At 43.5% G+C, this 25572-nt stretch overlaps 1 protein-coding gene and 1 long non-coding RNA gene across 2 annotated transcripts in view; one reads left to right on the top strand and one right to left on the bottom strand.

Annotated features, from left to right (window-relative positions):
- Positions 1-14601, top strand: part of GLCE (glucuronic acid epimerase) — a 106341-nt gene extending 91740 nt beyond the window's left edge. The window contains exons 3-5 of the mRNA XM_008139083.3: positions 2611-3206; positions 5490-5735; positions 10546-14601. Coding sequence (XP_008137305.2) covers positions 2624-3206; positions 5490-5735; positions 10546-11570 — 1854 coding nt within the window. The 5' untranslated portion in view covers positions 2611-2623 and the 3' untranslated portion in view covers positions 11571-14601. The remainder of the gene's footprint in view (positions 1-2610; positions 3207-5489; positions 5736-10545) is intronic.
- Positions 9360-23581, bottom strand: LOC129149138 (uncharacterized). Its single transcript, XR_008556101.1, has 3 exons — positions 23538-23581; positions 19533-19663; positions 9360-9445 (listed from the first exon to the last, which is right to left on the bottom strand). It is a non-coding gene; the product is annotated as an uncharacterized LOC129149138 (long non-coding RNA).
- Between the last annotated feature and the right edge of the window lie 1991 nt (positions 23582-25572).

The following is a 25572-nucleotide window of genomic DNA, read 5'->3' as shown; positions in this document are numbered from 1 at the left end:
AACATTTTCATTAGGGGCTTTTTAAAAAATCTCATTGGTGCCAAAAGGGTTTATTGAGAGGGAAAAGGGAAGGAGGATTGCAAACAGTAAAATAAGTAGTTGTGGATTTATACCACAAAATAAATGACAGAGCTACCATAGTAAACAGCAATGAGACCACTCCCTTTACTCTCAGCAGGCTGAAATATTCTATATACTGCACATAAATAACTCATAATTTTTCATATTTCTCAATGACCTCAGCAACAGGCAACCTGGGACCGCTTACATGTAATCTCAACTGGCTGGTACACCTTATGACCAGCAGGGACAACAGCATCAAATTCTTCTCCCATCATGACCAGAATGACATGATCTGGCTTATATTCAGAAGCATCATTCTGACTGCTGTGTTGAAAATAGACTTGGGGGTAGAATAGTAGAGCAAGGATAGAAGCACAGAGACCAGGTTGGACATCGTTGCTGTATTCCACATGAAAAATTACAGTGGCTCTGATTTGGTGGTAATAGTAGTAACAGAAAGAGGTCAGATTCTGGGCATAATTTGAAGGTAGAGCCAATAGGATTTCCTGCCTGATTGGATATGGGGTAAGCAACAAAGGAGTCAAGATTTCTGGTCTGAGCAGTAAGAAATGAGAACAGATTGAGGGAAAAGATTAGGAGTTAAGTTTTGGATGTTATATTTCAGAAGTCTATTTGACCTCCAACTAAAGATGTCAGTTGTTAGATTGAAACTTAGATATATACTAGTGGCCCGGTGCATGAAATTCGTGCACATTAAAAGGGGGACCCAGAATCAAGTCCCCACCCACATGCGCCTCAAAATCGCGTGAGACCCAGACTCGGCCGTCCCCAACCCCACATTGGGCTAGATCCAGACCCGGCCAGTCCCCCCCTTGTCAAGCCCTGCTGGGCAGGGGGCATAGCCTCAGGTCCCCTGGCCTGGCGTCAGGACCGGGGGCGTGGCCTGAGGTCCCCCAGATGGGGTGAGGGGCGTGCCTTGAGGTCCCCCGTCAGGCCCCGCCAGGTGGGGGACACAGCCTGAGATCCCCTGTCAAGCCCCACTGGGTGGGGGGCATGGCCTGAGGTCCCCCGTCAAGCCCCACCAGGCGGGGGGGTGCACAGCCTCAGGTCCTCCTGCCCGGCACCAGGAGGGGGCGCGCAGCCTCAGATCCCCCATCAAGCCCTGCTGAGCGGGGGGCACAACCTGAGTTCCCCCGACCCAGCACTGGAGGTGCACCTTGAGGTCCCCCGTCAAGCCCCACTGGGTGGGGAGCACTGCCTGAGGTACCCTGTCAAGCCCCGCCAGGCAGGGGGAGCGCAGCCTCCGGTCCCCTGGCCTGGTGCTGGGGTGGGGGGTGTGGCCTGAGGTCCCCCGGCCTGGTGCTGGGTTGGGGGGCACGGCCTGAAGTCCCCTGTCAAGCCCAACCTGGTGGGGGGGCACAGCCTGAGGTCCCCCGGTCTGGCGCTGGGGCAGGGGAAGCAGCCTGAGGTCCCCTAGCCCAGCACCAGGACGGGAAGCACACCTTGAGGTCCCCCGTCAAGCCCCAACGGGCAGGGGTCATGGCCTCAGGTCCCCTGGCCTGGTGCCAGGGTGGGGGTCATGGCCTGAGGTCCCCCAGCCTGGTGCCAAGGCAGGAGGCGTGGCCTGAGGTCTCCCAGCCTGATGCCAGGGCAGAGGGCACAGCCTGAGGTCCCCTGTCAAGCCCCACGGGGGCAGGGGAGGGCATAGCCTCTGGTCCCTGCTGATGGCTCGTTAAGGCTCCTTAAGGGAACTTGGCCTCAGCTGTGGGTGGAGCCATCTTTGTGATGGAATGATGGTCAATTAGCATATTCCCTCTTAATTAGATAGGATGTCTGCAGTTCTGAAGAAAGGACTGGCCTGGAGATAGAATTTTGGGAATATATGAATTGTATTTAAAGCTATGGAATTGGGTGAGATCTCCTAGAAATGAGTAGAGAGAAAGAAGAGATCTGAGGACTGGGACCCTATGTCACTCCCAACATTTTAGTTTCAGGGAGAAGAGAAGGGATGACTGAAGATGACTGAGGAGGAGCAGCCACTGGGGTATAAGGAGAACCAAGACAGAATGGTGCCCTAGAAGCCAAGGAATCATTTACTGTTTTATACTGTGAAGGGGTCAAGTAGGATGAGCACTAAAAATTCACTGTTGGATTTGGCCACATGGATGTTGGAGTTTACCTTAATAAGACCTGTTATGTGTTTTAAATAGCTACTAAGATGTTAAGAAAAAAATGTGTTAAGTTGTTTGGGCCCAACTACTTAATAAATGGAACTATTAGATATTTATTTGGACCTATAGGCTTTGTGAAAAAATTACTGTGATACAAATGGAGCTACAAACAGAAAGTTTGAGAATCTCTGCTTTAGAGGCTCGTGCCAAGTGAGCATTTTAAGAGGGGAAAGCACCTCTTGCCTTTTCTTTGTCATGCCAAAAACTTTGAGTTCATAATTTTAAATCTGATTAGATTACATGCAATTAATAAAATTTCCTTAATGTGGTAATTCAACATAAAAAATAAAGCCTTATCTTGTGGACTATCGGCAGTAATACATCTTTGCATGAATTTTTCTTCTTGACTCCATAGGTATGGTCTGAATATGCGTTGCTTGGCAGCTCGGGTCAACTATAAAACCTTGATTATCATCTGCGCACTCTTCACTTTGGTCACAGTACTTTTGTGGAATAAGTGTTCCAGCGACAAAGCGATCCAGTTTCCACGGCACCTGAGTGGTGGCTTCAGAGTGGATGGATTAGAAAAAAGAGCAGCAGCATCTGAGAGTAACAACTATGTGAACCATCTGGCCAAACAGTCCGAGGAGGCATTTCTTCAGGAACAGCAGAAAGCACCCCCTGTCGCTGGGGGCTTCAATAGCAATGGGGGAAGCAAGGTGTTAGGACTCAAATATGAAGAAATTGACTGTCTCATAAATGATGACCACACAATTAAAGGGAGACGAGAGGGGAATGAAATCTTTCTTCCATTCAGTTGGATAGAGAAATATTTTGATGTTTATGGAAAGGTAGTTCAGTATGATGGCTATGATCGGTTTGAATTCTCTCATAGCTATTCCAAAGTCTATGCACAAAGAGCTCCTTATCACCCTGATGGTGTATTTATGTCCTTTGAAGGCTACAACGTGGAAGTCCGAGACAGAGTCAAGTGCATAAGTGGGGTAGAAGGTTGGTATCTCTGCTTCACTGCATTTTTCTATCGTCATTGTGTTGGGGAATAAGATACTATAGGTATTAATTAGAAAGCAAGTACATACATAATTTACCATCAAGAGACCTTTCATCACTCTGACTTAGCAGAGAAGAACAATTTATTCTCAACCTGGGGCAACTTCCTATTGTGACTTACGAGCTACAATAAGATCATACTTGATCAAATAGGATTATTCCATTAATCTGCCTCAGAATCAAAAATTCTCACCAGTAAGGCCAAGGCACAGGATCTTCAGAAATTTTGTGTTAAAATATACAGTTATTTTCCTATGAGAGGAGATTGAAAAGAAACAGAGACCATTCAGTGGAGCCATCAATGTCCCAAATACAGTCTTGTTACCAGATTAGCCAGGCATCATCTCTGGGTGGAGGTTTAAAGTCCTCAGAACTAGACAATCCATAGATACCCTTTTCTCTGAACTTATTCTGAACTATAGTCTATTACATATTGTCTTTCAAATTTGGAGCAGTGGGGGTTTCTTATGATTATATTAGTGTCCAATTTGAACTTGTATTTCAAACCTAGGATTTGTAATTGAATTTGACTTTTCATTTACTTATGATTTATTAACTTTAGAAGTTTTCAGTTCTATTTACTAAGCTTAGGGATTTTTTTTTTTTTTTTTTACCTTTTCCTTTTAAGCTTAGAAAGTCATTTGCCACACCATAATCAACTATTCCTCTGTATTTTCTCTAATAGTTTTATGGTTTTGGTTTTTTTACATTTAACTTTTTTAATCCAGCTAAGGTGGTTAATGCTTTGGTAAATGGTAAAAGGGTAAGGTCTGTCTTTATACTTTTTTCCTAACATGTATTAAATAATCTCCTCTTTTCCCCACTGATTCATGATGCTAGCTTTATCATTATACTAAAGTATTTTGAATACCAGAGTATGTTTCTGGCCTATTCCATTGATCAGTCTATCAGTTCTCATGCCAGTTGTATATTATTATAGTTATCAACCATCTTTAATGAGACTGTATAAGCTTTCCTTTTATGAAATGAAAATAATTCTGTTTGAATTTTAGAAAAAAATATCTCCCCTTGGAGAAGGAATTCAGAAGCTAAAAAGCTTACTTGTAGCCTAGGTTTCTTCACCTCTGTGGCCCCTAAACTGTGTTGAAACTATATCAGAGCACATATAGTTTTATAGGTTCCCAGTTTCTGCTGGGACTAGAACTACATACAGATAGGACTTTATGTCTCAACACATACCCCATGATGCAGCAATTCAATAGTCTGTGCAATGTGGTGTGATTGTATTTCCCATGTAGGGAATTACTAAAATAAATAAAATACGGACACCAAGCATGTATAACTGTTCCTTAGAACTTTATAAGAGGATAATCTATTAATGAATTATTTCAAGAATCTGTTTAAACATACAACTTTAATTCATTTTTAAAAATACTCCTTGTTCTCATGCCAAAACCGGTTTGGCTCAGTGGATAGAGCGTCGGCCTGCGGACTGGAAGGTCCCAGGTTCGATTCCGGTCAAGGGCATGTACCTTGGTTGTGGGCACATCCCCGGTGGGGGGTGTGCAGGAGGCAGCTGGTCGATGTTTCTCTCTCATCAACATTTCTAGCTCTCTATCCCTCTCCCTTCCTCCCTGTAAAAATCAATAAAATATATTTTAAAAAAAAAATACTCCTTGTTCTCAAGAATTACCTATATGAAAAAGCTTCGCAAGCTTGTTTATACTTTTAAGTTGCCTAATCGTAACTGGGTTCTTACGCAAATGCTTTAACCATCAGATTATATACTTATGAGACCACATCTTGATATTGGAGGAGAGATGATATGTAATTAACTTGACTGTTAAGTATAAATGTTTAAGAAAATTTCAGGATTGATACTCTAGAATAAAACTATGATAACATTATCTACATGTATTTAAGTTGCGCAAAACTTGAATGTTTGAAGCAGGATTATAAAACATAACATCTATAGCTATGAGCAGAAGTACCACTCATAAAAAGTCAGTTTAAAAGATAATCTACAACATTACATTGCTGCCTGTCAACAAATAATGAATGCGAGTAAATGAATGCTTAACTTTGTTTTTCCTATCTGGTTAATTTGGGTACTCTTTTTTTACTAAATATGAAAACTATATGAGAAAGCTCAAATTTTGCTGATAACTTTATATCCCCAGAAGTAAAACAGTGAAGAGTAGTGTTCAAACAAACTTATAAATGTATGGACATGGTTATTTATTTTGTTTCTCTACTTTATAGGTGTACCTTTATCTACACAATGGGGACCTCAAGGCTATTTCTACCCGATCCAGATTGCACAGTATGGGTTAAGTCATTATAGCAAGAATCTAACTGAGAAACCTCCTCATATAGAAGTATATGAAACAGCAGAAGATAGAGACAAAGCCAGCAAGCCCAATGACTGGACCGTGCCAAAGGGCTGCTTTATGGCTAGTGTGGCTGATAAGTCTAGATTCACCAATGTTAAACAGTTCATTGCTCCAGGTAAGAGAGGTATTGTGTGACTGCTAATTTTATGTTGATTTATAGCATCTGATACTCATTAAATTGTTTTGGAAAAAGCACACATTAACAACCCTTCATGTAACATATATAACGAAACAAATGGTGTCACTAAAGTAAAATCCCTAAAAAGGAACAGCTACAAAATTCAAGGTTATAAAAGGCATATTTTCTGGGTGAAGAGCCAAGCCCCAGATTGAATATTAAGATCCAGGTTACTGTGTGGTGTGCATCTCCTTCCAGGGATCTGTGTCCCACAAGAATGAAGATTTTTTTTGTGTATTTCAGTACAATATTCTTTAATTTTTAAACTATTTTGCATTAAGGTAGAAGTTTTCCCTTATAGAAAGAACCATCCTTTCCTTTGCATATTTTTACCAGTAGCTATTAAATTTTTTCAAGATAAGACAGCATTACCAACTAGGCCTGCTTCCCATATTGAATTTTGTTAATGTACTAAATTGTCTCAAATTTCATATAAAACCATTTCATTAATAAAATCATTTATAAAATCAAATTAACTTTATGCAGCATTTTCCCTTTTACTAAGACAGTCTCATTAATTAGAATGTAATGCATTTTCCTCCACTAATCAATATCAATGAGAATTAATGAGTCCATTACTTAAAAAGACAATGAAATAATTTTAGTTAGCACCTCAGGCTTTACTTCTCTATGGGGAAATGTTGTCAAAAATAGAACTCATTCCTCTCTCCCACCAACCTTGCAGTCAGTAAATAGAAAGAGAAAAGGTTATAAGCCCTCTTCTGTATTCTCTCCTTGTCCTTTATTGATGACTGTGTAATTCACAGACCTTGAAAGCCACAATACAAATCTACTCATTCTGGATGGCCTTAAGTAATGGATTTATGAGTGCTTAATGCAGTACAAATAATGGGTGACCTTTCGTTTTTATTCTGTGACTAGGACTTCTTTTCTCCTGAGGTATTCTGTGATATTCCTGTACATAGAACATCTTGCTTATTGTAAAACAGCAGGCTTGGCTGGGTGAGAAAGTATGTGGAAATGTTTAAGGATATTTAGCTTGTGATACCTAAGAGGTAATTTATTGCAGCAGGAAATGCTTGGACAAAGCAAAAGGATATTTGGTTTGGGGTGCACCAAAGGGGCTTATTTTTGCACTAATTACAAAATGTTGTCTAGATTAGGGTGGCAAACAGCAGCCCTCATCTTGATCTCTTCAAGTGCTGGAAGGTTTCTAGAACAATCTTTTGAACTCTATCCTATTTAGAGCTATAGATTTCATGGCCCACTTTTAGATGCCCTGGATAATACAAAGATAGGTCCCCTCATACGAAATGAGGAACCCTCACTTTAGTCCTTCTTTCTTCAGCCAGTAGCTGGAGATAAAACTACTTCCTAAGGTGGTTTTAAGCATGTGGAGAAGAGAACTCTGTGACAGTACCTCTGCAAGTAGGACAGAAGCTACGCACAGTTTGAAGTCCCTGTTGGTGGAAGTGTGCTAGCTGGGGATGGAGAGCTTGTTTTGATATCCTGGGTGTGCCTGATGATGCACTCAATACAAATGTTGGAGGGAGAGTGAGTGGAGTTGCATGGGGGTTGTTGCTCAGAGCAGGAGAAAGAAATCCCAGAGGTGAATCTGTTTATTAAGGCAGTAGTATAGGAGATGAGGCTTTTTAGAGGATATAGACCTTGTGGGAGATAAATTCAGAGAAGATATTGGGACTTGTACATAAAAGCATAGGTCTAAGTGAGATGAGGCTCTAGAGGACCAACGCCTGAATACTGTTGGCCTTTTATTTTTTATATTTTGGCCTTGGATTTTTTTGCCCTGAAGGGGACAAAATCATCTAGCAGAAAGAATTATAACATGCATCTGTAGCATATTTTTTTCTTGTCTTACTTGCTGAATAATATTTTGTTCCTCTTCCTGATTTTAAGATGGAATGAACTAAAAACGTTATACCTGTCCTGCTCTATTAAATTAAATTAGTTTTTCTTTCCCAAAGCACTCTCTTTATTTCATTTTCATGATATCACTTTCCCTCTCTCTGTAGCATTTTCTCAGGCTTCTTGTGAGCTTCTCTTCTTCTACCTGACCCTTATCTCTCAGTGATCCTGGAGATTTTGAGTAGGGCCTCTTCTCACTCCACATAGCAAAACTGTTGATTAAACGAATGAGTCCTAACAGTTTGTGTACTAGGTAAAAATATTGATTTAAAGACTGCTCTTAAATATTTATTATTCTTTGTTGCCTAAAGTACATGTAAACACATACTAAAAATAGACACTTGTAGAGACTCCTTGGAATAACTGGTCAGAGAGGAGGGGTCATGGATTTCAAGCAATTAGGAAATTTTCTATTAGTAGATTTAAAGCACTATAGTTGCCACACCATAGTCAGTTCCATTTTCTACCATTCAGATCCTTCTCAGTACATCTGTGAAATGGAATTAAAAATAATCTCATAAAATTGTTGTGACAATTATGATTGTTGGTAGATTGATTTAAATTAGAGATTGTGACTTCTCTGTGTGGTGGTGGTGGATTTTAGGAAAGTTACGTGGTGGTGTTAGGAAAGTTAATAGTGGTTTTTTTAAAAGGTTACATCCCATGACATTATTCATTACTGAGTTCTTTGAACTAATCTGTTATATTGAGACATAAGGTGATTGACTAAACCATATCATTTCACTGGAATTTTATATATAAAGTGAAAATCAGAATATAATTCTGGGAGAAAAATGGGTACTCGTTAGCTTCCTCCCATTTGGACTTCTAGAGATGGGCCATTGTTACCCACTTTGGTGAAAATGGATGTCATAGTTAATACTCTTGTCTGATTAATGAGGCATTACCCTAAGAATGAAAAAATAAGTAGCACTTAAGATAGTCTGATTTGCTGAATATAATTTAATCTTGAGTGATTCATAAGTCAACAGAATCCTGTAGTGGTTCAGGGATATACTGAGCATCAGATTCCATTTTACTATGATGCAGAAAAATGCTAATTAAGAGAGAGATTGCATGTTGACATTTTCCAGGTTAAATGGATTTTTACTGTATTAGAAGTATACTTTTGAAATCACTTTTAAAAAAAAATCACTCAAAGTCAATCAAGATGTTCCCATTCTTAATTCAGTTTCAATAATTGTCCATCAAAGGAAGTAATTAAGAGCCTTGGATTAATTATATCCACATTGGTAAAGTCCACTGTTGGGAGAGTTAACGATCAACTCAACATGCTAATACTCACCAAACTACTCACAGGGTATACATTATGCACTGTCATCAGCTCACATTTCTAATTTTTGCTCCCAGTGAAAGATTTCCTCAAGGACTCCTCAAAGCAGATCTGATTCTGTGGCTATATTTAAGAGAAATAACTTTTTCACTGATTATTCTCATGAGAATGCCACTTCCAATATCATTTCTTTCTCACAGTCTTTATTGTAAGGATCAAATGAGATAATACCTGTGAGTGTGTTTTGAATATTTAAGCTCTATAAAGATCAAGATATTTACATTTATCTTTAATATTATAAAATTTGTGCGATATTTTCCGTTGTTTTTTTTTTTTTTTTTCGTTGTTGTTTTTCTTGTTCTTGCTGCAGCTGCTGTCTGATTTAATGTGCTCAGTTTCTTTGCTTGGTAGATCTAGCCCAGCAGTACACAGAAAGTCATCTTTGTGGTAGTCAGCCATCATTGCACTGTAAATATGCAGGAGAAATTCCCTTTTTGATAATATGCCAAATTAAATAGCTTTTACAATTTATCAGTTTCTGAAGCCAGTGGCTTCAGAATAATAATAATAATCACTGTCTTTTTTTACTGTAGTCCAAGCCAATATCTTTTTTTAATATATATATACATATATATATATATGATTTCAGAGAGAGATAGAAACATCAGCGATGAGAGAGAATCATCAAATGACTGCCTCCTGCACACCCCACACGGGATCAAACCCACAATCCAGGCATGTGCCCTGACCTGGAATCAAACTGTGACTTCCAAGTCCATTGGTTGACGCTCAATCACTGAGCAACACCAGTGAGCCAAGCCACTATCTTTTTTTAAATCCACACAATTAACCTTGCAGAGTAATATTATCTCTATTTAACATGTGAAGAAACTGAGACTCTAAGTGGTGTGTGTATTGAACATCTCAAAGCTAGTAAGTGATAGAATAAGAGTTTATATGAGGCTGGTTTTTTGTTTGTTTGTTTTAACTCCAAAGCCTGTGCTTCTCCCTCTACCTCCCTCAGTATCCCTCACTTTTTGTTGACTACATCAGCCTATTATTCCTTAAATACCAGAAATTTTATTCACAATTCCAGCAAATATCTGAAAACAACCTATCATTTTTAATATCAAATGAGATATTAGTAATTGAGAGCCAGACTAGACAACCTGGGTTCAGCTAGCTTTTGACTGTTGTTTTTCTTTTTGCAGAATGGGTATATTAGAATAGTCACTGATTATTGACCAGCTGGTATTTGAAAGGCAGTTTGATCAACAATGCCTTAGCCATTGCTCTTATGTTACATAACCATCTAATGTTAACCACACAGGCCAAAAGATAAGAGCGTTAGCCTGGTGCTCACAGCCATCATGGATTCACTAATTCTATCATTTGTGGTTAATTCAGTAAAAATAACAATAACAATAATAATGATGATCTGACACAAAATATTGAAGCATTAATTTTGTATGGTCAGTGGTTGTCAAGGATGAATTACAGTTAGCTTTTAAATACAAAGAGGTTGTATTCTAATCAGTCTTTGTTGGTATATTTTATTCCTTACAGAAACCAGTGAAGGTGTATCTTTGCAGCTGGGGAACACAAAAGATTTTATTATTTCATTTGACCTCAAGTTCTTGACAAATGGAAGTGTGTCCGTGGTTCTAGAGACTACAGAAAAGAACCAGCTCTTCACTGTGCATTATGTGTCCAATACCCAGCTAATTGCTTTTAAAGAAAGAGACATATACTACGGCATTGGGCCCAGGACTGCATGGAGCACGGTTACCAGGGACCTGGTCACTGACCTCAGGAAAGGAGTGGGTCTTTCCAACACAAAAGCTGTCAAGCCAACCAAAATAATGCCCAAGAAGGTGGTTAGGTTAATTGCAAAAGGGAAAGGATTCCTTGATAACATTACTATCTCTACCACAGCCCACATGGCTGCATTCTTCGCTGCCAGTGACTGGCTGGTAAGGAACCAAGATGAGAAAGGTGGCTGGCCAATCATGGTAACCCGGAAGTTAGGGGAAGGGTTCAAGTCTTTAGAGCCAGGGTGGTACTCTGCCATGGCCCAAGGGCAAGCCATTTCTACATTGGTCAGGGCCTATCTGTTAACAAAAGACCACATATTCCTCAACTCAGCTTTAAGGGCAACAGCCCCTTACAAGTTTCTGTCAGAGCAGCATGGAGTTAAAGCTGTGTTTATGAATAAACATGACTGGTATGAAGAGTATCCAACCACACCTAGCTCTTTTGTTTTAAATGGCTTTATGTATTCTTTAATTGGGCTGTATGACTTAAAAGAAACTGCAGGAGAAAAACTCGGGAAAGAAGCGAGGTCCCTGTACGAGCATGGCATGGAATCCCTGAAAGCCATGCTCCCCTTGTACGACACTGGCTCAGGAACCATCTATGACCTCCGGCACTTCATGCTTGGCATCGCCCCCAACCTGGCCCGCTGGGACTATCACACCACCCACATCAATCAACTGCAGCTCCTCAGCACCATTGATGAGTCCCCAATCTTCAAAGAATTCGTCAAGAGGTGGAAAAGCTACCTTAAAGGCAGCAGGGCAAAGCACAACTAGAGCTCACAACCAAAAGCCTATTTCAGTCTCTGCTGTACACAGAAACTCCGGGCCCTGCCAGCAGCGCAGAGGCACGCGTGGAAAGGTCGGAGACTAGGTTTCCGTGGATAACATCAAAGTGATGCATGATCCTTAAAACCAGTCTCCTGAGATGACGGCATTCCATGGGAGAGTGTGTAGAATTATAGGTAGGTGGCATTCAGAGCAGGAAAGTGTTTAGTCGGGGCTGAACAGAGATGTTTAACCTTGCCTTGCTTATCACCCTGTACAGTTCCACAAGTAGCCCAGCCCCTCTTGGTTTGGGAAAATGAATGGTAAATAGCTGTTACTCGCCACCTGGCTATCACTTACCTGAAAACTTAGTATGGGGTGCTTTTAAAATGTGATTATTTATGTTTATGTTGAAAGCAGATTTAAAAAAAAAATAATGTGCTGTAATACAGTGAATATTTACCTGTAGCCTGAATAGTGGACTGTGTGCAACTTTTTAAAATGATGTGTGTGTTTTTTTCTATAGATTAACTTCTTGGGGGCAATTGAGCATTTGTTGCTTTTGTTCAATTTGTTATATATGGAGAATATTTTGAATTTCTGGTTTTCTTGATGTGTAAATTAAAACACAGTCGGTGTTCAGGCTTCACAGTTATGTAATGTAAGCACAACTAAAATGAAACGTGTTGACTGCACAAGAAATTACAAAAATATTATGTTTTATGAAACTTGATCTACAATCAGTAAAGGTTTGATAATCAAGTCTATTCCTCCCCTATTTCCATTGTGATTGGTTTCTTTTGTTGTTATCTAGAATTTTCTATTTCAATTCAGACTACATGCAAGAGTTTTTTCTATTTGGGGGGACATTTGGAGGTCATTATTTGGGAAATTTTATTATAAATAAACCTAAATTTGGAAAGGAGCTAGTAATTCTTTTTTTTTTTTAATATATTTTTATTGATTTTTTACAGAGAGGAAGAGAGGGGGATAGAGAGTTAGAAACATCGATGAGAGAGAAACATCGATCAGCTGCCTCTTGCACACCCCCTACTGGGGATGTGCCCGCAACCAAGGTACATGCCCTTGACCGAATCGAACCTGGGACCCTTGAGTCCCCAGTCCGACGCTCTATCCACTGAGCCAAACCGGTTTTGGCAGGAGCTAGTAATTCTGATAAGTCCACCACCATTACACCTTTAGGATTTTTTTCCCCCTTAAGGAAAAATACTAGATCAGATATTACATACAAGAATCACAGAAGGTTTTTTTTCCTACTTAGATCATTCTTGGTCATCAACTTTTGAAACCATTGACTCTGCGCATCATTGTTTTTCCTTTGCAATTTTAGTTTTAAATTATTTTAGCTGTTGGGTAGAAGTGATGTTACTGCATTTATTGTACATGTAATCAGACTTTATTTGGCTTTTATATCTCACTATATGCCTATAGGTTTCTTAGCCCGCATACCCTGGGCAGTGTCTGCTATAGGGCTTCAAGCATTAGGTCAGAACCAAAGGAGGTTGATTTTTCTATCTTTTGTTTTAAAGTCTGACAGTACACTAAATCAGTACTGTATTTAGACAGATGGGGAATATGAGACCCCACACGTTCAGGGGTCACCACAAACAGTGCAGTTTATCTGTGACCTATATTAAGTGCACATCACAACTCTATTTTACCCACAACAAAACTGTTGTGGGTTATTAGGTTTCCCCATAGCTTTTGACCTTTGTAGTTCTTCTATATTAGATGTCTCAACAAGAACATCTGGATGCCTTCATTTTTAATTTCAGTGCTCAAAAATAAACATTCTCCAATCTGGGAACCCTTTTTACTTCATTGTATTTGTTATTCTATTAGAACAGCCCAGACTGCCTTGTGTTTGCCTACTGGTACTTCAGACTAAGGGGAACAACAAAACAGTACGGTACTGCTTCTGTGACAAATATCAGTGCCTTAACAACGTGTCTGTCCTTTTCCACAGAAAAAGGAAAGGCATTTTGATCTAGAAATGGCATTGCTATTTCATTGCTGTTGGTTTCACACTGCCTTCCACATTGCAACAGCAACTTGATTTTTCTTGTGATCCCAGAATTTTCTAAGAGAGTGAGTTGAACCGATAGCAGCAACATCAGTACAAACTATTGGTTCTCAAACTTCACGATGTCTCAGAACCACCTGGGAACCCACTGAAATACAGATTCCAGATACTCAGTAAATCTGCCTGTGGACCATGGTAACCTGCATTTTTAACAAGCATTCAGGTGATTCTGATGCAGGTGATCTGGGGGAATACATGGAGGAACACTGCCCAAGACTATCCATTGCACTTTTGTTCCTAAACACCTATGGAGTTTGCTAGGGTTTTTAATCATGTAAAATGTTTACTTTGCTTACTCTGTGCTTAGAGAGAATGGGGAAGGTGTTTTAAAGTTTTATTTTGTTTCTTTAAATTTGTCTTTGTTTCAAGACTATGGGTATTAGTTTACACTTATCTTGAGTTGGCTTTGATGTTAAGTTAAATCTATTGCCACTTCAGTTTTGAAACCAGCCAAAAGTTTCAGATAAAGGTCAGGTTTGACCCTTTAGCAGTTACTGTACATACAGGCTTCATCCAAAAACCATCCAGTGTATGTGAGCAAATACAAAAAATGACACACAAGCACAACTCTCGAGATGTGGCAGTCCTTCTTCTTTGTCGGTGTACAAACTTCCACTGAAAGCTGCTATTCGCATCCTCCTTGTAATTGTTTTTCTTGTTTTTCCTCCATTGTACATGTGGGTTATATACCATGTGTTAAATATGCAATAAAGTGTTTACTGGATGCCCTTCTGAAGGGTAGTCCTTTGTAAAGCTGTACAGACTTTGCAGTTTAAGCACAATGTGCACATGTTAGTTTTATATACAGCAAAACTTGATTTTTTGCAGATGGAAAGGTATTTTGTTTCTATACAAAGTAAATGGATTGTGCTGAATGTAAAGCTGCTTTATAAAATTGTAAAATAAAGTTTTTATCCTAAAAGGAATGTACCTGGATATTTCTCTTTCATCTCTAATTATTCTAAGATTATTTTATCCCAGCAAGCAGATTTCTGACCATCATCTTCTGTTCAGCCTGTGACAACTAGTCAGGCAACAAATGCTCATTATAATGTGTATCAGGCCCTTTAAGACAATATGGGGAGGAGAATATCACATGGGCCTTAACCAGGAGGGTTAGTCTATAGGGAGTACACGGTGTCCACAAATCAGTTTCAGAGAGAAAAAAAAAAAAAAAGCTGAACTGTGTGGTCAGTCAAAAAAAGGCGTTATGGAGGGGATAGAGCCTAAGCAGGGCCTTCAGGCCCGGGTATCAGGTGGAAGAAGAGGATCAAGTAACATGATCAAAACCAGGGTGTCACGCTGGCTGTGAGGATGCCCTTTCCAAGCTAAGTCAGCTGATAACTGTTTCTGTCTGATTTCGATTTATGAGAAAGTTGGCCCTTCCTATGTTTTCTGTAGTTGTGTCTCCTCTAGAACAATAAGCATTATATAATCCCTCCCTTCTTCTCACAGAGTAATAAGTAATCCAGGCTCCCAAATACATACAGAATCATAGACTAGTGTGGCTTCATGTTATGTTTGATTGCACATTAGTTTTTTTGTTATGAAGACTGCATTTATATAATGGAATTCCAATTGACCACCAATCAGCTTTTTCCAGCTGGCGGGTGCACAAATTTTGACAGGCTGCTAATCCACATTCTTGGCCTCTCTTCCTTCTCTGTCATCCTCAGTTGGGAAACAGTCATAAGGGGGCAAGTAGTTCTTGGCCTGGATGAGGTCTCGGGCTGTTCTTGCTTTGATTTTGCTATTTGTAGCTAAACTGTGAATGTATTAGCCATTCTTCTGTGGCACACTGCACATCACATATTTGTCTCCCCATCGCCCTTGAGAGGGGACAGACCCTCCATGCCACAGAGGACTTACTCCAGTCTGTTGAGCTCTCCTTTCCTGAGAACACCTCTGTATCCGTGGGGCTCTGGCGGCCACTGTGTGCTATGTGACCCTGCCTCTTCTGGGCATGACTGTTAGACCGGGGTGAGTCTCTTCCCCAGGAACCCAGAGTCGGAATGGATAACTGAAGAAGATACACAGTGAAAAAGAAGAGAATCTTGGCAGTGCTCTAGGCCCTGGGTTCAGTGCATTTCAGAGGCCAGCCGCATTTCCTCTGGTTCCATGAGATACACTGTCTCTTTAGGACACATTCCTCTGTGTGCTAAGTTGGCTGGATTTGATTTCTGTTGTTTATAACTAATGAACCCTAACAACTGTCTCCATTATAGAGAAAAATGTAAGTTCTGTATATTCCTCCAGTCTGGACCCACTGTATTTGCTAGGACTGCCATAACAACATACCACAGACTGGGTGGCTTAAGCCATGGAAGTTTGTTTTCTCACCATTCCGGAGGCTGAAAGTCCAAAATCAAGGTGTCAGCAGGTTTGGTTTCTTCGAGGCCTCTTTCCTTGGGTTGCAGATGGCCGCCTTCTTCCTGTGTCCTCTCCATGTTGTCTTTGTCCTAATCTCTTCTTAGAGGGACATCAGTCATACTGAAGTAGGGCCTCATTATACCTTAATTACCTCGTAAAGGTCCTGTCTCTAAATATAGGCACAGGCTGAGATCGTAGGAGTTGGGGTTCAACGTGGATTTGGGGGGACACAATTCAGCCCATAAACCACTCTTCACTCTCAAGTGCACAGAAACTGAACGAGGCAGGGTTGCCATTCAATTTGTTGATATCCAGTTAAGGCCAAAAGTCAGAGATCTTTGGGGAGCATTCGGTAGGCAGAGATCTAGACTTGGGGCTCCCTGGCTCTGCCTTTGTAGCATCAGGAACTTTCTCCACTCCATGGGCTTCCCTTGCCTCATCACACAGTCCAGTAGGAGAGAACTAATGGATCTTAAACTTCATAAACTAACACAAGGTAACCTCTAAACTTAAGCAGTGGTGTTAAAGTTATATATATAAGCACCAACATTAGCCTCTAGATTTTAATTCTTCCTACCATGTGCCATTTCCGTGAGTCCATTCTGAATATAGAACTTGAGGTGTTAAAAATATAGCGAGATACAAAGCATATAAAAATAGCAAGTTGTGAGATTTGTTTAATGTCAATTTTTAAAGTCTCAAGCCTGCATTATTGTAACTTACAGACAGTTAATAATAAAGGGATAAAATATTGATTTTCATCATGCCATCTCATTAAGGATGTCAAATTGAAAATGGATGTGAATTTAGACGTTGCATTGGTGGTGAAATTGAATGTTTGCTGCTCACTTTCTGATGAAACGAGATACATTTACCATCTGGTAAGCATGATTGGTAACGTGTGTGTGCGCGCGCTGCACTTCCTGAATGGTAAGCAGCAGCAACACCGTGTAATTCTGCTCATCCTTTTCCAGGAATAGAAGGATTTTGTGAAATGACAGGACTGCAAAGCAAACCATTGAGGAGCAGTAACAAAGAGACAGCGAAAGGGGCAGAAAAAGGCCCTGTGAAGGATCAGAAATGGAGCAGCCCATGAACAATGGTAAACGGAGTTTAGACTGGATATTATTAAGCAACCCCAAGCTCTCTGCAGCTAAGGTTACCACCTGGACTTGGTGCCTTTCTCCTCAGCACCTAGTGAAATCACCGAGATGAGAACGGCTGTCCCCTTTCAGTTTAGAAAACCTAGTAAAGGGTGTTAATCCCTGGAGACTAGAGAAGGAAGTAAACCTGGGGTGAGATGGGGTGGGGAGTCTTGGCAAAAGTGCATGATTTTATTTTGATGCCTGTAATTCTCTTTCCTTTTCAACACCAGTGAAATCAAATCTGTGCAGTTCAATTGAATATAGAGTGGGAGGCCCCAAACTAATTCTCAAATCCCATCAATGGTGTGGCAAGGTAATCAAGATGAGTGTATCTTCTCAACTCCTGCAGGTAACCCAGGGAGGCACTCGCTTCATCTGGAGATAGCCACCACAAGATATCACATGGCAGCTTCCTATGAGCTTGAATAAATATTCAGAATTCTTAGTGTCTGGGGAGAGCAAACTATGGTTCCGGATTGGGGCTGCTGTTTAGGAATAGGGAGAGGGAACAAGCGCCTTTGTAGGCGCTCCCCGAACTAAATCTCATTTACAACTCACACGACTGGAATCCAGACTCTGGAGGTAGAAAAGGAAACACTGTTTAAGTAACTTGCTCCAGGTCATGCAATTCTTTCCACTAAATACTTACTGAGCACCAGTCATGTGCTACCTACCGAGACAGCAAAGGTGAGAAGACCCCCTTCTTGCTCCAGTCACAGCCTGGAGTGCCCTTCCCTTTCCAAAATCAAAGACCACGCAATGGTGTTACTACTCACAGCTACAATGGCCGCGTGCCCACAGTCACGCTCTTGCAAAAGGACTCCACGTGAATTCTTTCTAATTTTGGAAATGTGATGTGAACTTTACAGATGGAGGAACAAACTTGGAGAAGTCAAACAACTTGCCAGAGGTCATTCAGTTATTTGACAAGGCAAGGTCTGGAAATCAGGTACATCTGACCCTAGATTCCATCTTAAGATGCCCATTGCTTCATAAATGTTCAGGAAGATCGTTTTATTTCGCTCCCAAGGAAAACCCAAGCTGAGTCTTACTCCGCTGGGGGCTCTCCGGCCTTTCACTTCCTGCAGCCGTGAGAGGGGCTGCAGGATGTTGGGGGGACTCCCCACTGTCCACTAGCTGTGCGAGGTGGAGCCAGTCACCTCACCTCTCCACGCCTCAGCGACTCCAGCTGTGTGGACTTGGGGTTGCAGGGGCAGGCGTGGAAGTGGGGCGATCATGGCAGGAGCCCCGTGAGAGGGGCAGTGGCCAGGACTGAGGTGAGGTGGTGAGATGTGGTCAGATTAAGGGTAGATGGCAGAGCTAATGGGCTGGCTGTGCAGGGTGAGGGATAGCAAGGAATCCAGGGCAGCTCCCAGGTACGGGGGGCAGAGGGCTGAGATGGGAAGGCTGGATGGTCTCACGGGGGTCTTCTAAAGACTGGGCCCCCGCCCTGGCCTAAGAGGAGTGCCTTTTCCAAGGGTATTTGAAGGTATGAGGAGAAAAGAGAATTTAGAGTGTGTGCCACCTCTTTATTCACCAACGGGATTTCACTTCTGCCTCTGTAACCCTGTGTCCACATAGCCAGCAGAGACACTGTTTTAGGATAAAAATCAGATGCTTCAAACTCTCCAACGGCTTCCTGTGGCCCAGAAACAGAATCCGAGCTCCTCTCCAGCGAGCTGGCCCTGCCTCGCCCTGGCCTGGCCCTCGGCCTTAGCCTCTCCTAGTCGCTCACTGCCTTGGGACTTTGCTCTGCCTTTCCCTCCGCCCGAGCCCAGACTCTGCTGACTTCCTGAGGCTGGCTTCTCCTCACTGGGTCATCAGCCCAATGTCAGCTCGGAGGTGAGGCCCTGGCCCACCAGCTACGGCAGCTCCAGGGAGCCTGTGATGGCGGCGCCTCGCTTTCCATGTTTGCACAGCCTTTCTCCCCGACAGAAGTGGGCTTGCTCCCCGTGCACAGCCCTGCTCCCCCCACAGACTGCGGCCTCCTTGAGAGGAAGAGCTTGACTCTGGTCTCTGCCTCATTCCAGCACCAGCACAGAGCCCCGCCCATAGAATGGGCTCAATGGAGGGTGGGCGGGCGGGAGTTTCATTAATTACTTGATGAGAGCTTGCAAAGAAAGAGGGGCCTGGAGCTAGCTGGCTCCTCACAGCGCTGGCCGAGCTTTACACCCTCCAGCATCAGCCTGGGCCTTAGCCCGGAGCTTCCTGGAAATGAACCCAGGCTCCAGCCCAAACCTACCGAATCAGGGTCAGCGCTACACCAACCCCCCAGGTACCGGTGTGCTCCCTGCCTTTAAGGAGCGCTTCCTAGTTCACTGATTGGCACACTTGCCGGCACATTGGCCTCACCTGGGGGTTACCCGCACGGAGGCCTGGGCCCGGCCCGCGGTGATTCTCTCTGTCCTGGTGTGGGCTGGGCTGAGCAGCTGGTTATAAGGTGCAGCCAAGGTGGAGAAATCGCTCGTGCCTGCTGTTCCTTCCTGTTGGGAAACAGAGAGCAAAACTCCAGGAGCAGACAGGGTGAGGCTGGGATCCCAGGGGTGGAAGGAGGAGGGAAATGGGTGGTCGCCTCCCTGCCTCCGGCTCAGTCTTCGCGGGCCCTCGTTGGCCTGAGTGGTGATGTGTGCGCCTTCCTCTTGGTTCCTAAGTTGCTCTGGGCCCCGCTTTCCTCCTCTTCAAGGTCTCTGAATGGGGCTGTGGCTCCTGCGTCAGACCAAGGCATCACCCCGGGAGGGGGCTGAACCCCGGTCAGACAGGGACCTCGTTAAGGCTTCTCATTTTCTCCATCCTCGCCTCCCCCCTCCGCCCCAACACACACCGCAAAATAAGCCAGTTCCCCAGAGTTCTCAGCACGGAGTCCTCTGAAGGGTCAGGGACAGGGTGAGCCCCGACCGCGTGTGAATACACGTGCATGGGTGCGCTCACACACAGCGGGCATCCTGCCAACCCCCTCGGGAATCCAGAGCTCTGCCCACAGGTCCACCAGTCAAAAGTTTCAAGGAGGCTGGGCTTACAGAAAACCAGCAGAAGTTGGGAAGATCCAGCCAGCTGCTGTCATTTCAAGGAGAGTCGGTGCCCACGCCAGAACCTTCCGGAAAAAAGGCAGGGCTGTGCTTGGGTCTCAAAGAACAATTCCAATTCTCAGGTGAAGAAAAGGGAATTGGGACCAGAGCTAGCTCTCTCCCCACCCCACCCCACCGACCACCCCGCTCCAAAAGCCCACCTCACAGGCCCCGCCCCAAGGTTGTCCTCCACCCTTACCTCAACCAGCAAGCTATGATTCCAAGCAAGATGCAGCCCTGGCCCCTTTGGCTCAGTGGATAGAGCATCGGCCTGCAGACCAAAGGGTCCCGGGTTCGATTCCGGTCAAGGGCATGTACCTTGGTTGCAGGCTCCTCTCAGGCCTGGGCCCTGGTCAGGGCACGTGCAGGACGCAACCAATCCATGTGTGTCTCTCACATTGATATTTCCCTCGGTCTTTCCCTCTCTCTCCCACTCTCTCTAAAAATCAATGGAAAATTATCCTTGGGTGAGGATTTAAAAATAATAAAATAAAATAAAATAAAAAATAAAATAAAAAAGAAATGGTATCAGAAAAAGAAAATCTGGTTAAAAAAAAAGAGAGAGAGAGAGAGGAGAGTAAACTGTTTCCAACGGCTACACCTGGGTGTAAACAGTCGCCAGGTCCCTTACAAGAGTGGTTTGCTGGAGGCAGCACAGGCAGGGGCCCTGGGGCCAGCGTGGAGAGACCTGGAGGCACACACACACACACACACACACACACACACACCCCGGCTCAGTGTGGTCCTGGCTGAAGGCAGCCTGCAAGCTGCAGCGCTTATCTCCCTCGCAGGCTCTGTCCTTCAAAGCGGCCTCTTAATGGTGGAGGAAGTCATTAACTGAAGGCTTTCTCTCTGGTTCACAAAGTCACTCCCTTTGCCCAGCTGCCTTAAATCAATGCACCCGGCTTGGTGACGCCCCGGAGCCTGCCTGTGCTCTAAGCAGATCTCACAGTGCATTAATATTTTTAATTACCAACGGGATTAAAATAGACTGAGAGGAAAAGGTGAGCAGAACGCAGCCCCGGGTCTCTCCTTTGCTGATTGCACAAAATTTCTCAGCGACAGCCCTGACCCCCTCCCGCTCTAGCTGGGCCTCTTTCAGGAGAGAGGGGGAGACCTTTGGAGGGATAGCCAGGGACTCCCTCACCAGAAAAATGCTCAGAGAATCTTAGATACATTTCAGGCCTCCTGGTTCCTGCCCACAATCGTGGAGCCTCCTGGTGCCCTGAATTTTATCCCAAGATCTGGAGAAGGTCCAAGAAACCCAAGTGAAAAATCACTGTGTTGTTTTATATTTAAAAATATAAACTCACCAGCCTGGAGTGAGCCCGGTCTGACTCGGGTGTGGACACCCACTCCCTAAGCCAGGGGCTCTCCCCAGAGGAGATTTTGCCCCCGGGGGGACACAGGGTAAGGTCTGCAGATATCGCTGATGGTCACCATCTGGGGGAAGAGGGCTGCTGGCATCGAGTGGAGAGAGGCCAGAGAGGTTGCTAGACAACCTACAGTGCACAGGACAGCCCACAACAGAGAACGGTGTGGCCAAATGCCAGGAGTGCCGAGATGGAGAAACCCTGGCGCCAGCGGCCCTGAATGAGCTCCTTGCGGGCAGGGCTATGTCCTGGGGAATGCCAAGCTCCCAGCGCCTGTGACACAGGGTCTGGCACACAGTAGGACCTCACTCGGGCCTGTTGATGAGGTGGGATGCCTAGGGGGTGGTCCTGAAGAGAAGGATCCCATCTCAGCCCAGATGGCACACAGCTGAGTCCGAGGGCGACCGTGCACACTGGCTCTCCACACAGACAACTCAGCCTCGCTCACAGCCATGAGGTGAGTCTGCTGAGGGGCTTCCTGAGGGTGGGGAGGGAGCACTGGGATTCTTTGTTCAGCTGGGCTCTTTAGGCCGCAAGCACAGAATACACCCAGGGCTGCTTGCGAGGGGGAACATTCACTACGAAGAGAGATGGAAACCCAGGCCTTGGGAAAAGCTGAGTGGCTGCAGGACGGCGGGGCTGGGAGCCATCACTCCGGCACCGTCCATTAAGAAGACGGAGATAAAGCTCCATCTCTTCTCTCCGTGCCACCTACCCCACCCCCAGCTCCATCAAGCAGTCCTGCTTACCCTGGACCTGGGCTCCTACCAGGGCCAACTTACCTGTTAGCCAAAGGCCCTCAAAACTATTTTAATCTAATTTCTTTTAAAATCAGAAGAACAAGCCCAGACAACGTGGCTCAGTGGTTGAGCGTCGACCTATGAACCAGGAGGTCACGGTTCAATTTCCGGTCAGGGCACATGCCCGGGTTGCAGGCTCTATCCCCAGTGTGGGGATGCAGGGAGCAACCAATCAGTGATTCACAGACATCACTGATGTTTCTAACTCTCTCTCACTCTCCCTTCCTCTCTGAAGTCAATAAAAAATATATTTTTAAATAAAATATAATAAAATCAGAACAATATAATATAATAATCATATATAATAAAAGCCTAATATGCAAATCGACTGAACAGTGGAATTACCAGTATAATGACAAGTTGCTATGACACACACTTACCACCAGGGGGCAGATGCTCAATGCAGGCGCTGCCCCCAGCCCGCAGGCCCCAGGCCAGCTAAGGCAGGTGCCAGTGGTCACCCCCCCCTCCACAAAATCACCCCGCAGAGGAAGGCAACCAGTGGTGGCGGCCAGGGGTGGGGCTGGTGAACGGGCAGCACCAGGCTGGCCAAGGCAGGTGCCAGCAGGAGGCCCCCAATCGCCCCGCTGGTCACCCCACAGATCAGCCCTGATCGCCAGCCAGGCCTAAGGACCTTACCTGCACAAATATTGTGCACCAGGCCTCTAGTGATAAATATAAAATAATAACTCTATATTATAGTCATCTTTATACCAATGCAGTCACATTAGATTTAATACTATATTTTTATAAAAAGAAGGGCCCACTGCCAATGGCACTGCCCATCACCCGCTCCCTGCTGTCCATCACCCCCTCCCTGTCCCTCTACATGGTGACTCTCAGGTGCAATGCCCACCATGACCACTGCCCTTGTGTCTTAATGAAAATCCCACAGAGAATCCACTGGAGACATTTGAATACAAACACGTAACTAGGAAATTCGTTGACTTTGATGAATTTTCCTTGGGAAAAGGTTTTCCGGAATGGACTCCATTAAGTCAATTTAATCCCTTGATCAATTTTCTATAAAGCTCACTTAAGCTATTTCCAATTTTTTCGCTTTTTCATTTTGAGTTGACTAAAACTATTTTCATTGGGACAAAGTCTTTTTTCACTTACATTTTATATCAGAAATATGGTTCATAGCTCAAATTTTTGTCGATATCAGATTTCACTGATGATAGCTTCTGTCAGGGCAGCTTTTCTCTTGTAACCTTTACCGCTACCAAGTCCATTTTCTGGGGTCACATTTCATTCTAAACGTTGTCAAGAACATTTGATTCTTTCATGAATTCTAGAAGGTAGCCTATGGAGCCATCTAAGTTTTTTTATGCATTGGATAAAAGACTTCGGAGTTTATAACTATTTCTTAGCCTTCACCACAAGAAAACTGGGACCACATTTATGAGATGGAGAGAAAGGGTGATGCCAAGTAGAGAAGAGAGAAGTTTAGCAGCATTTCCCAGTGCTGAGGTCAGGATGTCCTGGGAAGGAGAGGGAATCAGTGGGAGGATGAAAATGTTGTTCCCCATTCCAGTTGGTCTTTTTCTACTCTTATCTTATGTCATATGTCACTTGACCCCCGTGGGTCAACTGTGGGTTGGAGGAATCATGTGGTATAAAATATGGCGGCCTAGCCCTGGCCGGTGTGGCTCAGTTGGTTGGAGCTTCATTCTATGCACCAAAAGGGTTTGATTCCCAGTCAGGGGCATATATCTGGGTTGTGGGTTTGATACCCGGTTGGGCGTGTGTGAGAAGCAGCCAATAGATGTTTCTCTTTCTCTCTCTCTTCCTCTCTCTAAAATCAATTTTAAAAAATATAGATACACACACACACACACACACACACACACACACACACACACACGATGGCCTAGATCTGCCATTGAGCCGACAGCTGGGGCAAGCCATTGTTCCTTTGGAGGGAGGTAAGGCGTGAAACCAGGGTCTTGGGCTATGGACGGGATAGTTTCCATTGGGACAGTTCTCTCTCCATGTCATGGAGCACTTCCACATGTATTGTTTCACATGATTTTTAAACAGCGCATGAAGCAGGCAGTATCACCTTTGATTTATGGATGATACGGGAAAATAAGGCAAGTAAGGTGGGTCCTCTTGTTTCCAACCCAGGATCCCCATCATGCCTCAGGCCTGTGAAAAGAAGGCGAGAGCGGCGTCTGCATCTCAGTCACAGGTGGCAGAGGCCTTGGGTCGGCTCCTCACACTCCTGGGCCTGAACAGTACAAATGGACCTACCATGTGTCTAAACATTTCATAGTCATTGCTCAGGCTCACATGCCCTTAAACGAAAATATTTTCTCCTTTTACCTTGACAAATAATACCTTAATAATAGCAAAACTGAAAAATAGTGTTTTTCATATGACTGAAAACTGGTATTTATTTATTTACTTATTTTAAATATATTTTTATTTCTTTCAGAGAGAAAGTGAAAGGGAGAGAGAGAAACATCAATGATGAGAGAGAATCATTGATTGGCTGCCTCCTGCACGCCCCCTAGTGTGGATTGAGCCTGCAACCCGGGCATGTGCCCCTGGCCATAATCATACCTGGGACCCTTCAGTCCGCAGGCCGATGCTCTATCCACTGAGCCAAACTGGCTAGGGCTGAAAACTGGTTTTTATGTGGCTGAAAATGACTAAAACATCAAAGATGACAGCATTTGCCCAGCTCAGTGGTTGAGCATCGACCTATGAACCACGAGATCAAGGTTCGACTCCCGCTCAGGGCACATGCTGAGATTGCGAGCTCTATCCCCAGTAGGGGGCATACAGGAGGCAGTCAATCAATTATTCTCTCTCATCATTGATGTTTCTATCCTTCTCTTCCTCTCCCTTCCTCGTTCTGAAAAGAAAAAACAACAAATGACAGCATTTAATCATTACTAGGTATGTCTGAGTGTTCTCTTAATGAGCTAGCGATGTTTGAAAGAATAATAAAATAAAAATACATAAATTATACACTATTTCTTTATTTCATAAAATTTGTCTTTCTTTATTTCAACAAAATTACAAATCATGTTGTTATAATTAGGATTTTTACAAAAATGTTGTTCTATTGGCAGAAATGCCAAATTAGACCTTTAATTTTTGGGGGGTTTTTAGACAGTTTTGCTTTAAATTCTATGCAGAGAAA

The sequence above is a fragment of the Eptesicus fuscus genome, chromosome 5 (assembly GCF_027574615.1).
Source record: "Eptesicus fuscus isolate TK198812 chromosome 5, DD_ASM_mEF_20220401, whole genome shotgun sequence".
Classification (NCBI taxonomy): domain Eukaryota; kingdom Metazoa; phylum Chordata; class Mammalia; order Chiroptera; family Vespertilionidae; genus Eptesicus; species Eptesicus fuscus.
The sequence above is the reverse complement of the archived record's forward strand: the minus strand, read 5'-3'. Positions and strand labels throughout refer to the sequence as shown.